At 39.1% G+C, this 16,792-nt stretch overlaps 1 protein-coding gene across 2 annotated transcripts in view; it reads right to left on the reverse strand.

The window, feature by feature from the left end:
- Positions 1 to 16,792, reverse strand: part of RGS17 (regulator of G protein signaling 17) — a 93,153-nt gene that overhangs the window by 28,631 nt on the left and 47,730 nt on the right. Inside the window, exon 2 of one of the 2 annotated variants that reach the window (XM_059401303.1) lies at positions 7,258 to 7,397. In XM_059401303.1, coding sequence (XP_059257286.1) covers positions 7,258 to 7,376 — 119 coding nt within the window. In that variant the 5' untranslated portion in view covers positions 7,377 to 7,397. Of the gene's footprint in view, positions 1 to 7,257; positions 7,402 to 16,792 lie in introns of both variants that reach the window. The other variant, XM_059401302.1, reaches the window with a different exon arrangement.

The following is a 16,792-nucleotide window of genomic DNA, read 5'->3' on the forward strand; positions in this document are numbered from 1 at the left end:
GACGCTCAGTTGACTGCACCAACCCAGGCACTCCTCCTTGTGCACTTGAAAGAGAAGCTTGATTCTCACGGAGCTCAGTGAGAAGCCTTCAGCTGGCCACGTGACAAGATGTTTTTACAAGATGTTCTTATCATGGTGGACCTCCCTGGTGTACTGGGTATGGGGACATCAGTCATTCCCTTCTTCGTGAAGCTCCTCTCATGGCTTGTGCCAGGCCAGGAGCGTGTTTTGCGTTACCTCCCAGACTGTCTCCTCTGCTTTCCATGTGTAAGGCACTTGCACGGCTTTCTCTCTCAAGTTGGAATTTCCTGAGGTGTCGTCCTTCGTTCACAGGTCATTCCACAGCTAACCTTAAACAGAGCAAGTCCAGCTCACAACCTGTCCAGCCCTAAACAGCCTCCCGTTGCCGTGTCCTCTCATTTGATGGGGTCGCCATCAACCTGGCCATGGGAGCAAGCGACGAGGAGGTATCCTGCTTCTCATCTACTGCGAATTCTTGCCTGCACACCCAGCGGCTCTTGAATCAGGAATGTCTGCTCTCACCATTGTTCTGTTTGGGGCCCCCGACATCTCTCAGCAAGGCTGTTCCAGAATCTCCTGATACTTGCCTTGTTTTTTGCCTTGTCCTCTCACATACTTTCCACTGGCTCCACAAGGGTAGACTTAAACATACAATGGGCTCTGTCTCCTCCTTATATAATAATCTTCAAACCCTTCTTATATCCAAAGCAGTGTGAAGCCCTAACTCCTTAATTGGGCACTAAAGGCATTTTAGTGCCTGCACTGCCTATCTCTTCAGCCTTCTATGCGGTCTTTCTTCTATCCCAGTAACATTGGATTCTAGGCCTCTCTCCCAGAACACTTGTCCCTCTCTACTACTAAGCACTGCTAGTGCTACCAGTATACTACTGTTCCTGCCAACACACACACACACACACACACACACACACACACACACACACGGGACGATGAAGGAAGAAGGCACATAAGAAGAAATCTGGTGTCTACTAGCATCACGTGCGACAACATTATACAAAGACCCGAGAGAATATGCCTGTTATTTTTTTAAAAAATAATTTTTGTGACATGAATTTTTATAAAGTGGACTCAAATAGAAAACCCAAATTCAGTCATCCATTTAACACCATAGCATTGGTTAAGCACCTACTATGTGCCAAATAATATGCTATACGCCAACTGATTTTTGGCTATTTTCAAGTATAAAACTTTAGTATATGTTTACAGAAATGTTCAGTGCCAAGTGACCAATATGAACTTTTATGAATTCAACGATAAAATCCATGGAATAAAATTTTAAAGGTATTAACCCTTTAAAAAACACATGTTAAACAGAAAGAGAATCACTAATATGAAAACCAGTAGCGTGAACTGGGGTGTCAAGCTGCCCCGCCCCCCCGTTTCAGCTTTATCCAGGGCAGCGGGAGGCATGGCAGTGCACATGAACAGACTAGCTCAATGCCAAGGTCGTCTTAGCCATCTGCCACACCCGGCCTCATTCAGAGCCCTGTCCCAGCACAACTCCCAACCCTTACACCTACAGTACCTTGCCTCCGAGTATCAGCCTCTGGGCTTCTTTGCCAGAGTGAGGCAGGCTCCCACTCTGAGGATACTCCTTGTTTCTTTGGAACTCCCTTTCCATGGCAAACACACTTCCTGTGTTCTGAGCCTTCTGTAGCCCACATCCCCGCTCTGGCCCTGCCTGGCACCCAGCTCTCTGACGGCGTCTCTCAGGCAGGGCAAGGTCGGGGCTGGCGTTCCTCTTCCACATTCTGTGAGGCTAATGTCATCTGATTTTCCCCCTCTCTGCCTCTCTGTATTCTCTTACAGCTTTGGGATTCCTTACCAGACCCCCCACCTCAGGGGAATCATGTCACAGGTCCCCCAGCACCCAGCAGGACACTTCCTTGGTTCCTTACCGAATCAGCTGGCTGTGAGCTGCCTTTCCTTCTAAACTGCCCCTTGTCTCCTTCTGACTCAAATTAATTTTAACTTTCTTTCTCCAGCCCTTCTCCGGCGCCTTCTTCCTATTCTTCTAAATGAGTCTGAGCATAACATTTTCCTCTATTATTTTGTTCTGTATACTTCCATCTTTTCCATTGAGGATCTAAATACCCACCACGGGATATTCAAAAAACTTTAAAGTAAACACAGAGTCAAAAAGAGTGCCAATGGCATGCCTTCGATGGAAAAGGATCAAGGCATTCCAATTCTGGCAGTTTCCAGTAGATAGCCCTCTGGTCATACATAACACGGACTTGGCAGAGACAGTGTGAATACCAAGCTTTCTAGAGGGTGTCCTCTCTGGATTCAACTGCTTATTGAGAATTTATTCTGTTGATGCAGAGGCAGGGAGAATCTGGTGAAAGCCAATGAAGTACAACTGTACCAGATAACAGGGGGCATTCAGTAAACTGTAAATGAGAGAGTTAACAAACGTGTGGCTTTACAGAAGGTTCGTGGTCCTCATGTCCACTTTCTGATCTTGTGGCTATGACCTGGGAAACTGAGGTTCGTTTTAGTAGGTGGGTTTTGACTGTCTGAGTTTTAGGTTTACGTAAGTCATAGAAACTATTGAGGAAATTCACCTATGCCATGGTGAGTCGAAACCACAGACTTGTTTGTAAGAGATACCTATGAGGATCTGTTTGCAAGGACTTCGGAAGTCCTAGGCATGTAACTTACTCTCTCTCGTGTGAGATGATCAAGTCTCTGAGCGTGACAGGTAAAGTGTTTATCACCGGTGCCTCCTTGGGGCACCTGGGTGGCCCAATCATTAAGCATCTGCCTTTGGCTCAGGTCATGATCCCAGGGTCCTGGGTTCAAACTCCGCATCAGGCTCCTTGCAGGAAGCCTGCTTCTCCCTCTCCCACTCCCCTGCTTCTGTTCCCTCTCTTGCTGTGTCTTTCTGTCAAATAAATAAATAAAATCTTAAAAAAAAAAAATGATTCACCTTGCGTGTGGTAGCAGATTTATTTCCAGGGGCTGGTTTCTTCACCATGGAGCAGACATGGATTTTGTTTTCCCTTTTGAAAAATAACCTCTGGCGTTTAAAGCATGCATCATAGTATTTTCACTGGCAGATAGCTAAAGTGTGACAGCATCAGAGGATAAAACAGGACATGATTTTTGCACTGTTTTGAATGACCAGAACTGGGGTACTTGTTAAGAATGGAAGGAGGGGGCATGTTTATGAAGTGCTGAACCTTTACTTAGATCTGTCCCATCAATAGGAACATTCTGGAAAGATGAGAACTGAAGTCTCTTGAGTTCTAATTTTTTATGGTTGAACATGGAACTCTGTCTTGCTTGATAGGACACCACCAGGAGCAACAAGGAATTAAAACAGGGACGGATTAGCATCTAGAGACTTCTTTGAGAAAGAAAACAATCTGGGTTATTTTAACATAAACTCTGATGTTACAAGAGGGTTTGGGGGACAATTTGGGAACTAGCTCTAAGCTTGACATAAATCTTGAAATCTCTACCTTTCCATCTCCTTCTTGAGGCACCTTGCTGTCGGGAGGCAACAGCAGTTTCTACTTTGCAATGGCCCATCGCCTGTGTCATCTCAAATGTGCATGTATGAATGGCCTCACTGCCCCCTACTATCCTGGAGGTGGAGTTTGGTGGAGAGCCCTCATCGTTCAAGAATTTCAATCTCATCAAGAAAAGAGAAGTGAGTTAACTACCTCTGTTTGAATCTTGAATTCAAAGGGATATTAAATCTTCATAGTGGCAATGTTGAACCTATAGACAAGTTTCTCTTGTCTCTTGACAAAATTCTCTATTCTCCTGATCAGGAACAGCTTAGTCCCACGTACGGAAGGACTCGCAGATTTCTACATGGTTCGTTGGTTCGTTTTATGGCCCAAACTCAGACCTCTGTGATTCATTTCTGTTACACGGCTCACATGCTCTAAACCACATTCCCATGTTTTCTCCTATTGAAATGGAAGACTGTAGGGAGAGAAGGGAAAGAGACTGATTTGGGGACAGAAGTGGTTCCTTGAAAGGGACAGAGAACAGATGGACTTAACAATTCATTATGGATAAAGATGTTGGAAGGAAACTGTGGAAATATTTAGCAGTTTCATAATCTCTGTATCATACACCCCGCCCCCCACCGAAAAAAGCACAGTGGTAATTTTATTAAGGCAGGAATAAGTTTAAATATGTAAGGGAGAAGAGCTGATGCTGAAATATGAAAGTGAAATTTAAATTTGAGGGAAATACTATGTTGCTGAAAAAGCCTATAAGATGTGAGGTTAGGGTGAGGCATTTGTATTTATTACTAGATATAGAAATTCACTTGCTCAGCATTCTATTTCCTTAAAAGGAGGAGAAATCAGCTACGTGACAACTGTTCATTTTCACAAGTGACAGTGACTTCATATTTTGATTTCTAGTTTTATTTTGGTCCCCAAATTAACATTTTTTAGTGTTTCTTTCCATTCTGCTCCTCTGACCCAGCCTGGAAAATTTGAAGAACATTTATTTCTTTTGTTTTTCCACTATCATAAGGCTTTAAAATATTTTTCTTAAACTCAAAATATAAAAACAATGATATTTTCAAAGTGCATGTATTGAGATTCTCATTTGCCATGAGATAACACAGTTAGAATTCATAGTTAAGGCAGCTGAACTTTCATTTTGTTCCTGTTGTTTATATTTGAAATTACCTATGATTTATCATTTATGGAAGACTTATAAAATTTATAGACTGTGTGTTTTATGGCTTAGACTCAGGCATCCATGAATCATTGCTAATAAACACAATTCTTGACAATGACATTTGACTCTAGCAGAGCCCTCGTCCAATGCACCAAATGTCTGAGCTCAAACTGGTGTCACTTTAGAGGTATAGAGAGTTAAGGCAGCTTAACTCTTCCATCCATAGTCCGTGTTCTGTGACCGTTTGATGTTCATGAGCTCCTGTTGAATGTTTTGTTATTCAGTGAACACTTTATAAAAGCAGGTCTCACTAAATATATGTAGGAGAGGAAAACAACAACAACAACAACAACAAAATTCACCAAATAGCTGTTTGACAGCGAATGTATGTAGTGCAACCAAACTTCAGTACTCTTATCTGTTTTGGTGTTATAATCCTGAAGCAATTCAGAAATAAATTTTGGCAGGTAAATAAAATCATATACTGATTTCTGGAACATGGCAGAATGCAAATGAGAAATAGAAATATAATCTTCAACACTGTGTAACAATATATTTGCGATGTCTTACAAAAAAATCTAAAATAAAATAGCTTTCCTAAGATTAGTTTTTATGTTATATCCCTAAGCAGATCTTTAAAAAAATACATACATATATAATATATATATATATTTTCAAGCCAGCTCCTCTTTAAGGAGATTATATTTTTTTCCTATATGAAGCATTCTATAACCCAGTGAGCTAATGTGAGAGAGAGCGAGAGCGAGCATGGGAAGGAAGGGGTGCAGGGTGGGGGTGCAGAGGGACAGGGATCGAGTCCAAGTGGACTCTATGCTGAGCGCAGAGCCTGATGCAGGGCTCAGTCTCATGACCCGAGATCACGACCTGAGCTAAAACCAAGAGTAGGACACTTAACCGACTGTGCCACCCAGGTGTCCCCCAGTGACCTAATTCTTAAATGCATACTATGTGTCAGACACTGCTTTCAGCTTGTATGTGTTTTATTTCATTTATTATTTACAACAACCTTATGAAGTAGGGATTCTTGTTACTGTATTTTGACATATGAGGAATTTGAGGACATCAAGTAACTTGTTGAAAGTCAGACAGTGATGAGGAAGACAAGACTTGAGCTCAGGCAGTCTGACTTCCAACCTACCATATTAAGTCGCTACACTTCACTCCATGGATTCAGACCAGAGGTAGGTGATCTCTTAAGCTGTATATATATAAGTGATATATATACTGTATATATATAAGTGAAAATATATATATACAATTTTATTGACATATTTCCCCTATTTGAAATAGTTAAGGCTTACAAAGGAAAGAAAAATAGTCCCTTGTGATTTTCCTTAACAAAACATCATCATCTGAGAGGCAATTTTGATATGTATAAAAACTAAACCTTCCAAATTACTAAAATATCCGATGGTTTTCTGGAAATGAAGTTTCCTAGAAGGAACAGAGCTTGTTCAAGACCAAGGTTACCACTAGAGCATGACAAGTCTCCTCTATATTGGCAATGATAGAATATTATGCCACCATCTCATACCAATAACCTCAGGAAGAGTGTAAAGATCATATACAAGAAGGCGATTCAGGCATTTGGGCCTTTCTTCAAAGCTTTGACCTAAGTCAGGGAGATCCAGAAGACCGCGACTAATCCAGGAGATCCACTTGTGAACTGGATCTTCAAGGACCCCAAAACTTACGGTTCTATGGGAAGTTCCATTAATGTAGCATCCCCCTGGGAGATCTCATCTTAGGACTCTTGGTCTTGCTGATTTTCTTATTGGAAGGCACTTGGGGAATTTGGAACTGGAGCAGGTTTTCTGAGGCGCCTGAATCATGGACATTTAGTACTAGACAGGAGTCAGCTTGTCTAACTTCATCATTTTGCCAAAAGGCAGAGTTTAAACTTTGGATGATGTCACAGAACCTGTCAGGAATAAAATCACAAAGGAAAGCAGCTTCTCTGGCTCTTACAATCTGGAGATTTAGTTGACTGACTTGGCCTTCATACCGGTCAAAGCCCCTGGCCTTTTAGAACTGTGGACACAGTTTGTGGCACTTCTTTCTCTGTCCTTTATCAAGCGTCCGTGGCTGCACATGCCACTCTGATTCACAGTTTTGTGACTCTGTGACAGAATGATCAGCATCCCGAGAAACAGCACATGGCTAAAACACAACATCGACTATGATGTGCAGGACTGCTAGATGTTATCTTAATGTTCTTGTACCTTCTGGAACATTGGAGAATTTTGTTTAGGGTTAAACAAGTCTCTAATCATAATCTTATTTTTACCCATCTCTTTAAGAAATGTGGATGGAGAAAAACAGGATAAAAAATGAGTTTTCACTGTTTGCCTTAATCTCAATTTAAATGTAGATTCTGGGGAAATATTCTATTTCCAGAGACGGTCTCCAATAATTCCTACTTGTAAGGGAGGAAAGGGAGACGGACTGAGAAGTTTCCAGGATCCCAAGAACAAAGCCGCAAATTCATTCTAGTTAGTGCCCCCGCTAGTGCAGGGGTGGGGTCCTACCCAGAGAGCCACATACCAGGAGCAGCTACAGCAACAGCACCAGCAGAAGCAACACGTGTTGTTGGGTCTCTGGTTTCCGGGCCCTTGAGACACAGCAGGTGTTCCTTCATTTTGTGTCTGCTGTCTTTTTCGCATTTCAGCTACTTTCGGACCCAACTGGCTGAAAGAAAAGAGAAAACAGAAGGTATGAAAAATTAAAAGAGAGCTACATTGCCTCTGCTGAAGGGAGCACAGTTTAATTGGGATGGGAGATAAATCAAGATTAAAAAAAGAGAAACTGAGGGTGCCGGGGTGGCTCAGTGGGTTAAGCCTCTGCCTTCGGCTCAGGTCATGATCTCAGGGTCCTGGGATGGAGCCCCCGCATCGGGCTCTTTGCTCGGCAGGGAGCCTGCTTCCCCCTCTCTCTCTTCCTGCCTCTCTAGCTACTTGTGATCTCTCTGTCTTTCTGTCATATAAGTAAATTTAAAAATCTTAAAAAAAAAAAAAAAGAGAAACTGAATAAGCGCTAGTAGTCAAATGAAAAATTCTCAAGAAAATAATTTTAGGAGACTATCTTAAAAACTTTCCAACTTTTGGAAAATATTATAAAACTGTGTCAAAAACACAAAATAAACCCGGATAGAGATAGGCTATTTTCTCAAGCAGGAACATGGGATATCTTCAAAATGATAATTGTCCCAAATTATTCTATAAATTCAATATGACTGCAATAAAAATTCTAATGGAATCATTCATGGAAATCTATAAAGAGATTCTAAAGTTTATGTGGAGGACTAAATGGACAGAAACAAACATGATACTTCTGGAAACAAGAACAAGTGGGGATATCTTATCAATAATATGAAACGATCATAATTATGACAGTATGTCATTGATAATGGGAATACATAAATAGATCAGTGGAAGGAATTTGTATTGAGCTGAGACACAGACTCAAGCATATATGCAATCATGGTTTAAGTTAGAGGGCACTTCATTATCACTTAGAAAAAAAATTCAATACATGGTGTTGATACAATTAGATTTATACATGAAAAAAATTACATACACCTCTAAGCTGTACCACACAAACAAATAAACTTCAGACTAATTAGGGGTAGATGTTACAAACAATTCTAAAACTCTGGCAAGAAGATATAGAAAAATGCTTTTACAGTTTCAGGGCAGGAAAAGGATTTCTTACGAGAGTAAGTCAAAAAGGAAAATATTATTAAATAATAGTAAAATAAAGTGAAAAATGAAAACCAGACTAGAAGATACAAAGGATTATTATCTGTAAGACAGAAGTAACATATCACAGCTGAAAAATGCAAATTACCTAATAGACAAGCGGGCAGAGATGGGCGGGCAGTTTACAGAAGAGAAAATAGAAATGCCCCAAGTTAGATTAATAAATGCTCAAAACTTGTACTCAGAAAAATTTGAATAAAACAACTATTCCATAACCAATTTCCCCCAGTTAAAAAGTCACAGGGCACCAATTTTGAGAGAAGAGCTGGGTAAACAAAAAGCTCTCAACCATCATTTTGAAGAATACTATTGGCTACCTAACAATGTAGCTAACAAATTTCACTCTCCTAGTTATACACTGGAGAAAACTTTCACATATGCATACACTAATGTATGAGGAGGCATTAAAGACAGTATTTTTAATAACTTAACTGAAAAACAATCCATATTTTCCTCTTTTTAGGAATGAATAAAAATGGAGATCTCACTATATGATGAGATAGAAACAACACTTAAAATGAATAACTTATCTATAGATTTCAAGGAGGAGATCATAAAATGACATTGAGTGGGAAAATAGCTGTAAAATATTAAATATAACTTGTATTATTAACATAATCTTCATAAGTATGCAAAACAATATCTCTTATTAATTTCCAGATAATATGTATAGTAAAGTGATAAAAACATGAACTTGATCCATGACCTTGGATGCTTCTGGGGGATAATGATGGGAATGTGATTGGAAAAGAAGGGATTTTTAACTTTATCTGATCATTTCTTTTACAAAGACCTGCAACAATAATAAAATATTAATATTTTTAATTGGAGTATTGCACAAAGGAGTATTTATTTGATTATCTTTTGTACTTATCTATATTTTTTCTTCAGAGCAACCCCTCCAACACATACATAAATACAAAAAGCTTTATACCAGACAGAGGTCCTTATCTGTATCTTATCCTGGAAGTTTACAGAATGATTCAATTACCTTCTTGAGAATTGAAGACCTTCATTATCTCACTGCTAACTATCCGATTTTGGAAAATTCATAGAGAAATGCTATGCTGCATGCAATGTTGTGGTTTAAAGCCATTGAAAAGGAGTTCAAATACTATATGAAATTTTCAGGACTTTTCACTGTTCTTTAAATCCTTTGGCTCATTAGAAAAAAAAAGATCACAGGCAAATACCTTGTGTTTTTTCTGAGGTAACTGTGTATGCTGTGCCATAAACATTTTCCTTCTGTCAATAACAAAACAAAATAAAACTACTACTCACTGATTTCTCTTGTGTAAGTACCCATACCATTTGGGGGCAGGTTGCCTCTGTTTTTCTGACCGACCTGTGTGTGCCCCTGAATACCAGCAGTTCAGTATTTATATTTGGTATTATATCAACTGTGTTTGGAGTCTACACTTCTCCTGGGCTGCCTGACATAAAGCTATGTTTAAGAAAAACAGTCTGTTGTCATATTTGGCTACAGAGTTGCACTGTCCAAAGAATTATACACACAGAGGGGAGGAAAAGCTATTTAGAGAGCTACTTAGTGACCACCCTCTCTCTGGGTGAACAGGCATAGGGAATAGTGGCTATTCACATACTGGAATCCTTACTTGCATCTACTTCTTGTGTGTCCCTCTAAGCAGTGGGGCTCATGATAATTCACTGGGGTTTATCTGTAAATACAGAAGGGAAAATCTGCATAACTCTTCTAGTTTTCATTTCTAGAGGTAACTGATTCTAGTTTTAAGCAAAACAGATTTTGTTAATGTCATAAAGGAAAAAAGGGGGAAAAAAAAGTTTTGCAAAAGGGTGCATAACCAAGGACTCAAACTCAAACAGTTTTGAGTAGGTGGAGGCCAGCTTTTTCTTTCCTCCAGTCAAACTCCCTAGGGAGACAGACTGTCAAGAAACTATTTAATTTCACAGGGTAGAGGGGAATGAGGCAGGGGAAATTGGTTTTTCCTGTGCAGAGAAGTACATACCTGTGCGCGAAATTAGGACTTCAGACTCTGAGCTCTGTGGCCTTGGAAGGGCCCACGACCCAGGGACACAGCAGAACTGGGAGCATGTATAGTGGCATACCAGACTGCTCTTCTCACACTGGCCACCTTGGAAAATATGTCATTTAGTTCCTCTAGTGAGGTGTTGGGAAAGCTCTTATGAATAAAGATTAATCCTTGAGGATCACCATTTCCCCCCTCAAAGCTTCGGTAAATTTATTAGCAAGGTAAAACCATAAATCTGAGGTAGTGATGAGGGAGGGCTTATTTGTTGTTTGGGGGCATTATTTGTATCTTCCAAGAAGTAAGGAGTATGTGTGATCTCATTTCCACCTGATCACAGTTTCATTCCATGTTGCTTTTTTCCCTTTTCAAGGGTCACATACAATCATCAAAACCATCTTTGCACAACAAGAGTAAAAATCAACAAGTGGGACTACATCCAACTATAAAAACTTCTGCATAGCTACAGAAATCATCACCAAAATGAAAAGGCAACCTGCAGAATGGGAGAAAATATTTGCAACCATGTGTCTGGTAAAGGGCTTAATTTGCAAAATATATAAAGATCTCACATGAATCAACAACAACAACAACAAAATCCAGTAAAACAAAACAAAACAAAACGGACAGAGGCACTGAATAGGCATTTTTCCAAAGAAGACACTCAAATGTCCAGCAGGTACAAGGAAAGATACTTAACATCACTAATTATCAGGGAAATGCAAATCTAAACCACAAGGAGATAGTACCTCACACCTGTCAGATGCTCTATTAACAAAAAGTCAAGAAATAAACAAGTTGAGCATGTGGAGAAAAGGGAATAGTCATGCACTCTTGGTGGGAATATAAATTGATTTAGCCACTATGGAAGTTTTTGAAGTATGGATGTTCTTCAAAAAATTAAAAATAGAATTGCCATCTGATCCAGCAATCGCATTTCTGGGTGTATGTCCAAATAACATAAAAACAGGATACAGAAAAGATACCCGAACTTCCATGTTCACTGCAATTGCATTATTCATGCTACCCAAGATACGAAAACCAAACCAAGTGTTTGTTAGTGGATGATGGATAAAGATGTAAAGTGTATGTGTGTGTGTGTGTGTCTATGTATGTAAAAAAGAATATAATGATATTCCATTCATATATATTCCATACATATATGTATATATGTATGTAAAATGAAACATTATCCAGCCACGAGAAAGAAGGAAATCTTGCCATTTGTAACAACATGGATGAACCTTGAGAGCAACATGCTAAGTGAGATAAGGCAGACAGAGAAAGACAAATATTGTTTGCTGCCACTTTTATGTGGAATCTAAAAAAGCAGAACTTGTACAAACAGTGGTTCAGGAGCTGGTGGTGGAGGAACTGGGGAGATGCTGGTCAAAGGGTACAAACTTGCAGTTAGAACATGAGGAAGTTCTAGAGATCATAGCATTAGACTTATAGTTAACAATACCATATTACATACTTCAAAGTTGCTAAGAGACTAGACCTTAAATATTTTCACTGCACAGAAGAAATGATAATTATGTGACATGATGGAGGAGTTAGGTAATGCTACAATCAAGTTGCAATATATAAATGTATCAAACCAACACTTGTACACTTTACACTTACACAATGTTATATGTCATTTATATCTCAACTGAAAAATTTGAGCAATGAACAAAAAAACAAGATGAAATTTAAAAAGATAAATATAGGGATATGAGCTTGGATAAAAGAAAAACTCTGTAAGATGGGGATGGGAGAAACGTGGCATACAAGGAGCATATGAAAAATTCTAGGTGATTTACTGGACAATAAATTCAGTATCAATCAATAGTACAGTGTAAACAAAATAGTTCATGAAAACTTAGAACACATTAATAGAAGCATGTTTTCTAAAGCTGGCGATGGGTCTTCTCTTGGCTGGTTAAATGGTTGGTTAATTCTGGTCACCACAAATTAAGAAAGAAATTAAAATATGTTCAGAAGATTAGGAGAGGAATTTAAAAAAAAACCTCGAAATTATCTCATAAGAATACTACTTTTAGAACAAAGGTGTTTGCTCTAATGAAGAAAAAACAGACAATCCAAATCATACTTTTCTAATATTTGAAATGATGTCACATAGGAGAGAATATAGATCTGCTTTGTAAGATCCCAAATGTTAGAAGAAGGATTGACGAATAAAAGCAATGAAGACTCTTCCTTCCATGTATGGAAAGTCTGTCTGATACTTAGATGAGACCTTCACTTACCTTCGAGTTTGGTGTCAAGCCAAGTATTTTTGAGCATTCTAATGGAGGCCTGGCAACGCTTTGAAAGAGGCTGATGTACAGAGGTCTCCATTTTACATGGGTGAATAGACTGAGAAAATATCTTTTTTTTTTTTTTTTTTTTAAGGAAGCTCCATGTCCAGCATGCAGCCCAACATGGGGCTTGAACTCACGGTCTTGAGAACAAAATCTGAGCTGAGATCACGGGTCAAGACACTTAACCGAATGAACCACTTGGGCACCTGAGAATGAGAAAATATCTTAGTTCTGAGGATACTGTTCTAGAAATGGGCTACCCAAGCTAACTAGTGTCTTCAAAATACAGTTGGGAGGGAGAGGAGAACCCCTGTTTTTATCAGTTTCTGCACTTTTATCGATCATATTGACCGTTCTCGAGCATTGACTAGTATGATTCTTCATTTCTTTTTGTTTATATATTGTTTCCCAATAGAACTGTAAAATTCTTAAGAAGAAGCAGAGAAAGAAACAAATGTATCTCATATCTATTGGCTTTCCTGGAATCTAGCAGTAATTTCTGCCAACAAGAGATGCATAATAAATGTGGAGTATTGTTGACAGTGAATATGGCAGATTCCTCAGATTATTAAAAAACAAACAAACAAACAACTACTTTCCCAAGACAGAGACTTCAAATTTTTACATACAACTCTTATAGCTCTAGGACATACTGTCAAGTTTGAACAGTGCTCTTTAACCTTTCCCAAAGTGTCCCTTTGGGATTGATAACAATAGAACACCTCAATCCATCATTATTACGGTAAAGGTCAAATGGATTGAATATGTAAAATGCTTGGAACAAATTTTTATACATGGAGTAAGCACTCAGTAAGTGGCAGCCCTCTCAGGAAAACACTGGAGAGAACTGTTCTTCATGTTCCCAGAAAGCTGGTGTGGTACAATGTTTTGAGGCTACAGATGTTGAAGATTCCCATCCCTATCTTCTTGCTGAGAGATCATTTCTCCCAGGGTTGTCGAGTTTTTGTATCCGTTGGGTAGCATCTTCCTATCTCAGGACTCCACACAAAGGCTTACTCAGTGAAGAAAGAAGACTAATAGTTTGGTTTTTCATTTCATCCCTAACACTGTAATTTTTAACACATGTAAATGAACTGAGTCTCAAGTGACTCATGGTACCCACAATCAACTCCTTATCCAACAATCAAACTTCATTATACTTGCAGCATCTTCTCATGTTTAGTGAAAGCATTCGGTTTTGCCATATAGTTGTTGATTTAGTGTTTAGCCCCAAAAAGGTATTTGCTAAATAAGCCAAATTTGTGAGGCCTTCTTTAGCACTAGGGTGGACAAGGAAGCAATTCACTATGTACAGATTTTTATTCCCGGTTGTGATGTGTTTTCCCTATGAAGGAAAACAATTTACTCCTCGATTTAAAATTTCTGATAACTACTTTGCTTCACCTAAGCCAGCATTTATCTATGTGACGGAGCGAGCTTTCAATGTCATTTCCCATCTCATGACATGTTGATCTGAGAAGATTTGTATCCAAACTAGTTTTTGCTTTTGGGGGGTATTTAAGGGACTTGTGTGTGTGTGTGTGTGTGTGCTGTTTTCAAAAATACCATTTTATGATTACATTAAAACTATGAGGAATTCAAGAAGTCACCTCTGTGTACTCAGAGTGAATACACCTCAGGATGTGATTCTGGTCAATACTTCGGGGGGTTAGGTCTGGCTCCATCAGTAAATATGTCCCTGTGTTTCTTTTCTTAGGTGATATATATAAAGCTTGCTAAAATATCACACTATGTTGAGTCTGCAATTCTCTCTCCATGATAACAATATTTTCATATGTATTTATAAGTATATAAATATATATAAGATTAAATATAATCACCGCTGTGTCCTCCTTAACCTTTAAAGAACAGAATCAGATCAGAGTCCTTCCCTCTTCTTTTCGCTCCTATGCATCTATGGGACACATTTGAAAGTGTTATTTGACAGGACGATTTGGTAAGGGCTCTTGTACAAAGTTGATGCTAGTTTCTAGGCTCAAAACATTCAGCCATTTTTTTTCCACAGAACATCACAATTTCTACTCCAATGATTCTGTTCTTCTATCAGCTTTCCATTTTCTTCTTTTGACTATGCTTTCTAGAGTGCAGTGGCTTGGAGGAGGCGAGATCCGGACTAGAATCCCAGGGGTCTGTCTTGGTCCTGGCCTTGTCCTGGCAGTGAGTATGTTTTATTTAACTTCTGCCATTGTTTGTAAAATGGGGGAATGGTATACACTTCACTCGGTAGGTGTAAGGAAGGGAAAGCATATTTATTGCAACTATGATCACTAACCTTAGCAGTGTGCCAAGGGAACAGCACTCACTCATCTGGAATCAGAACCACAATACTTGTTCTTATTACTCTTAGACAACTTGTCTTCGTGTTTACATGAAGATTTTTCTTGAAAAATTTATGATGGGTTTTTAAATGTAACTGCAAGGGTGACGGATGGGCTTGGTAATTGCCGAGGTTCTCGTATGCAGAGTTAAAAACCAGGCCTTTGCCATTCACAGTGTGGTCCCCAGATCAGCAGCATCACACCCCTCCTCCCCACGGAAGGTTGTTAGAAATGAGGATCTCAAGCCCCATCTCAGATTTACTAGATCTGACTTTACATTTTAACAAGATTCCCTGACGATCCTTGTAACCAGTAAGGCCCCAAAAGCTCTGGTTCAGGCCACGCTAAGTTGGGAACTTAGGGGATTGTGATTGGTGTGTAAAGGTGATAGATCCACGAGTAGGGAAGACATGGTATATTCTAGTTAAACACAAAGTGGGAGGAAAAAAATCACAAAATCTTCTTGAAATACTACCCCTTCATGCTCATCTCACTTACCATGCCCTCTACCTTCTACCCATTTGGGCAGAAGTAAGTACTGACCTCTCAGTGTTGACCCAGTATTGCGCACCTCGCACATGAGTTGTAATTTGTGCACAAGCCTGTTACATTACTGGACTCTGACATCCTAAAGACTTTTTCTTTTGTGGAATCACTAGCACCTCACAGAGGTTCTTTCTCCTGGCAGTCTCGGCCAGACCAGCCTATGGGAAAGCACCTAGCAACACTTGACCTTGATCTCCAATTTCATATTGTTTTATAGTTTTTCCATGTGTGAGCTTTTCCTACAGGAGCATGTGCTCTTTGAGGGCAGAGGCTGGGTCATTCATCTTGATAATTTTGATATAACATAAAGGAGTAATTATGTGTCTCAATTAAGCTCCCACCAAGGACTGAAATTTTGTGCGATGGAGCAAGTATTTCATTCCACCTAGAACCATCTCTCTCTCTCTGTTTTGGTCAGAAAAAAAAAAAAGTTAATTTAAAGAGGAAAAATGTCTCTCATATACTTTCTCCCATGTTTTTTCTTCTTAAAATGTTGGTGTCTACTACTGTCTGTATATTCTGGAATCTAATATAAGCCAGTATTTAATTTTACACATAAATTTAAAAATCAGTGATTTCAGTGTTAACATCATCAACATGATCATGGTGAAAAGCACTGTATGTTCCAGGAACTTCATCACATATGAATAAGCTTGAGAACCAGCGAGCTCTGACAATGTGTGTTAAAGGAGTGAAACAAGATAAAGAGAAGGTGTCTTTCTAGCATAGGGGTGTAAACAGGTTCCCCCCCAGAAGTTAGATCTTCTCAGTTTATATGAAGAAGAAGGTCATTCAATTACTTGGCGATAGTAGAAAGTCTAAAATATCAATACAGATGAAGTAGAGCTTAAAACAAAAACAAAAAAACAAAAAAAACCTTCTCTTAACCTGACTTATTCAGGCTTGGCTTTAGTTTAGAATAGTAGCATTAGCTTAAGGTGAGTGTTTTAGAAATGGGACAAAATCTTTGCCATAAACACTGCACGGTGACAAAGAGAATCCTTAGCACAGCCGGTACTTTCTTTGTGCCATTCTAGACAACACCACTGATTAATAAGGAATCATCACGTGTTAACTTAGGGAAGAATTGACAGCACTTTCATCTATGTGACATACTCATT

The sequence above is a fragment of the Mustela nigripes genome, chromosome 5 (genome assembly GCF_022355385.1).
Source record: "Mustela nigripes isolate SB6536 chromosome 5, MUSNIG.SB6536, whole genome shotgun sequence".
In the NCBI taxonomy this organism is placed as follows: Eukaryota; Metazoa; Chordata; class Mammalia; order Carnivora; family Mustelidae; genus Mustela; species Mustela nigripes.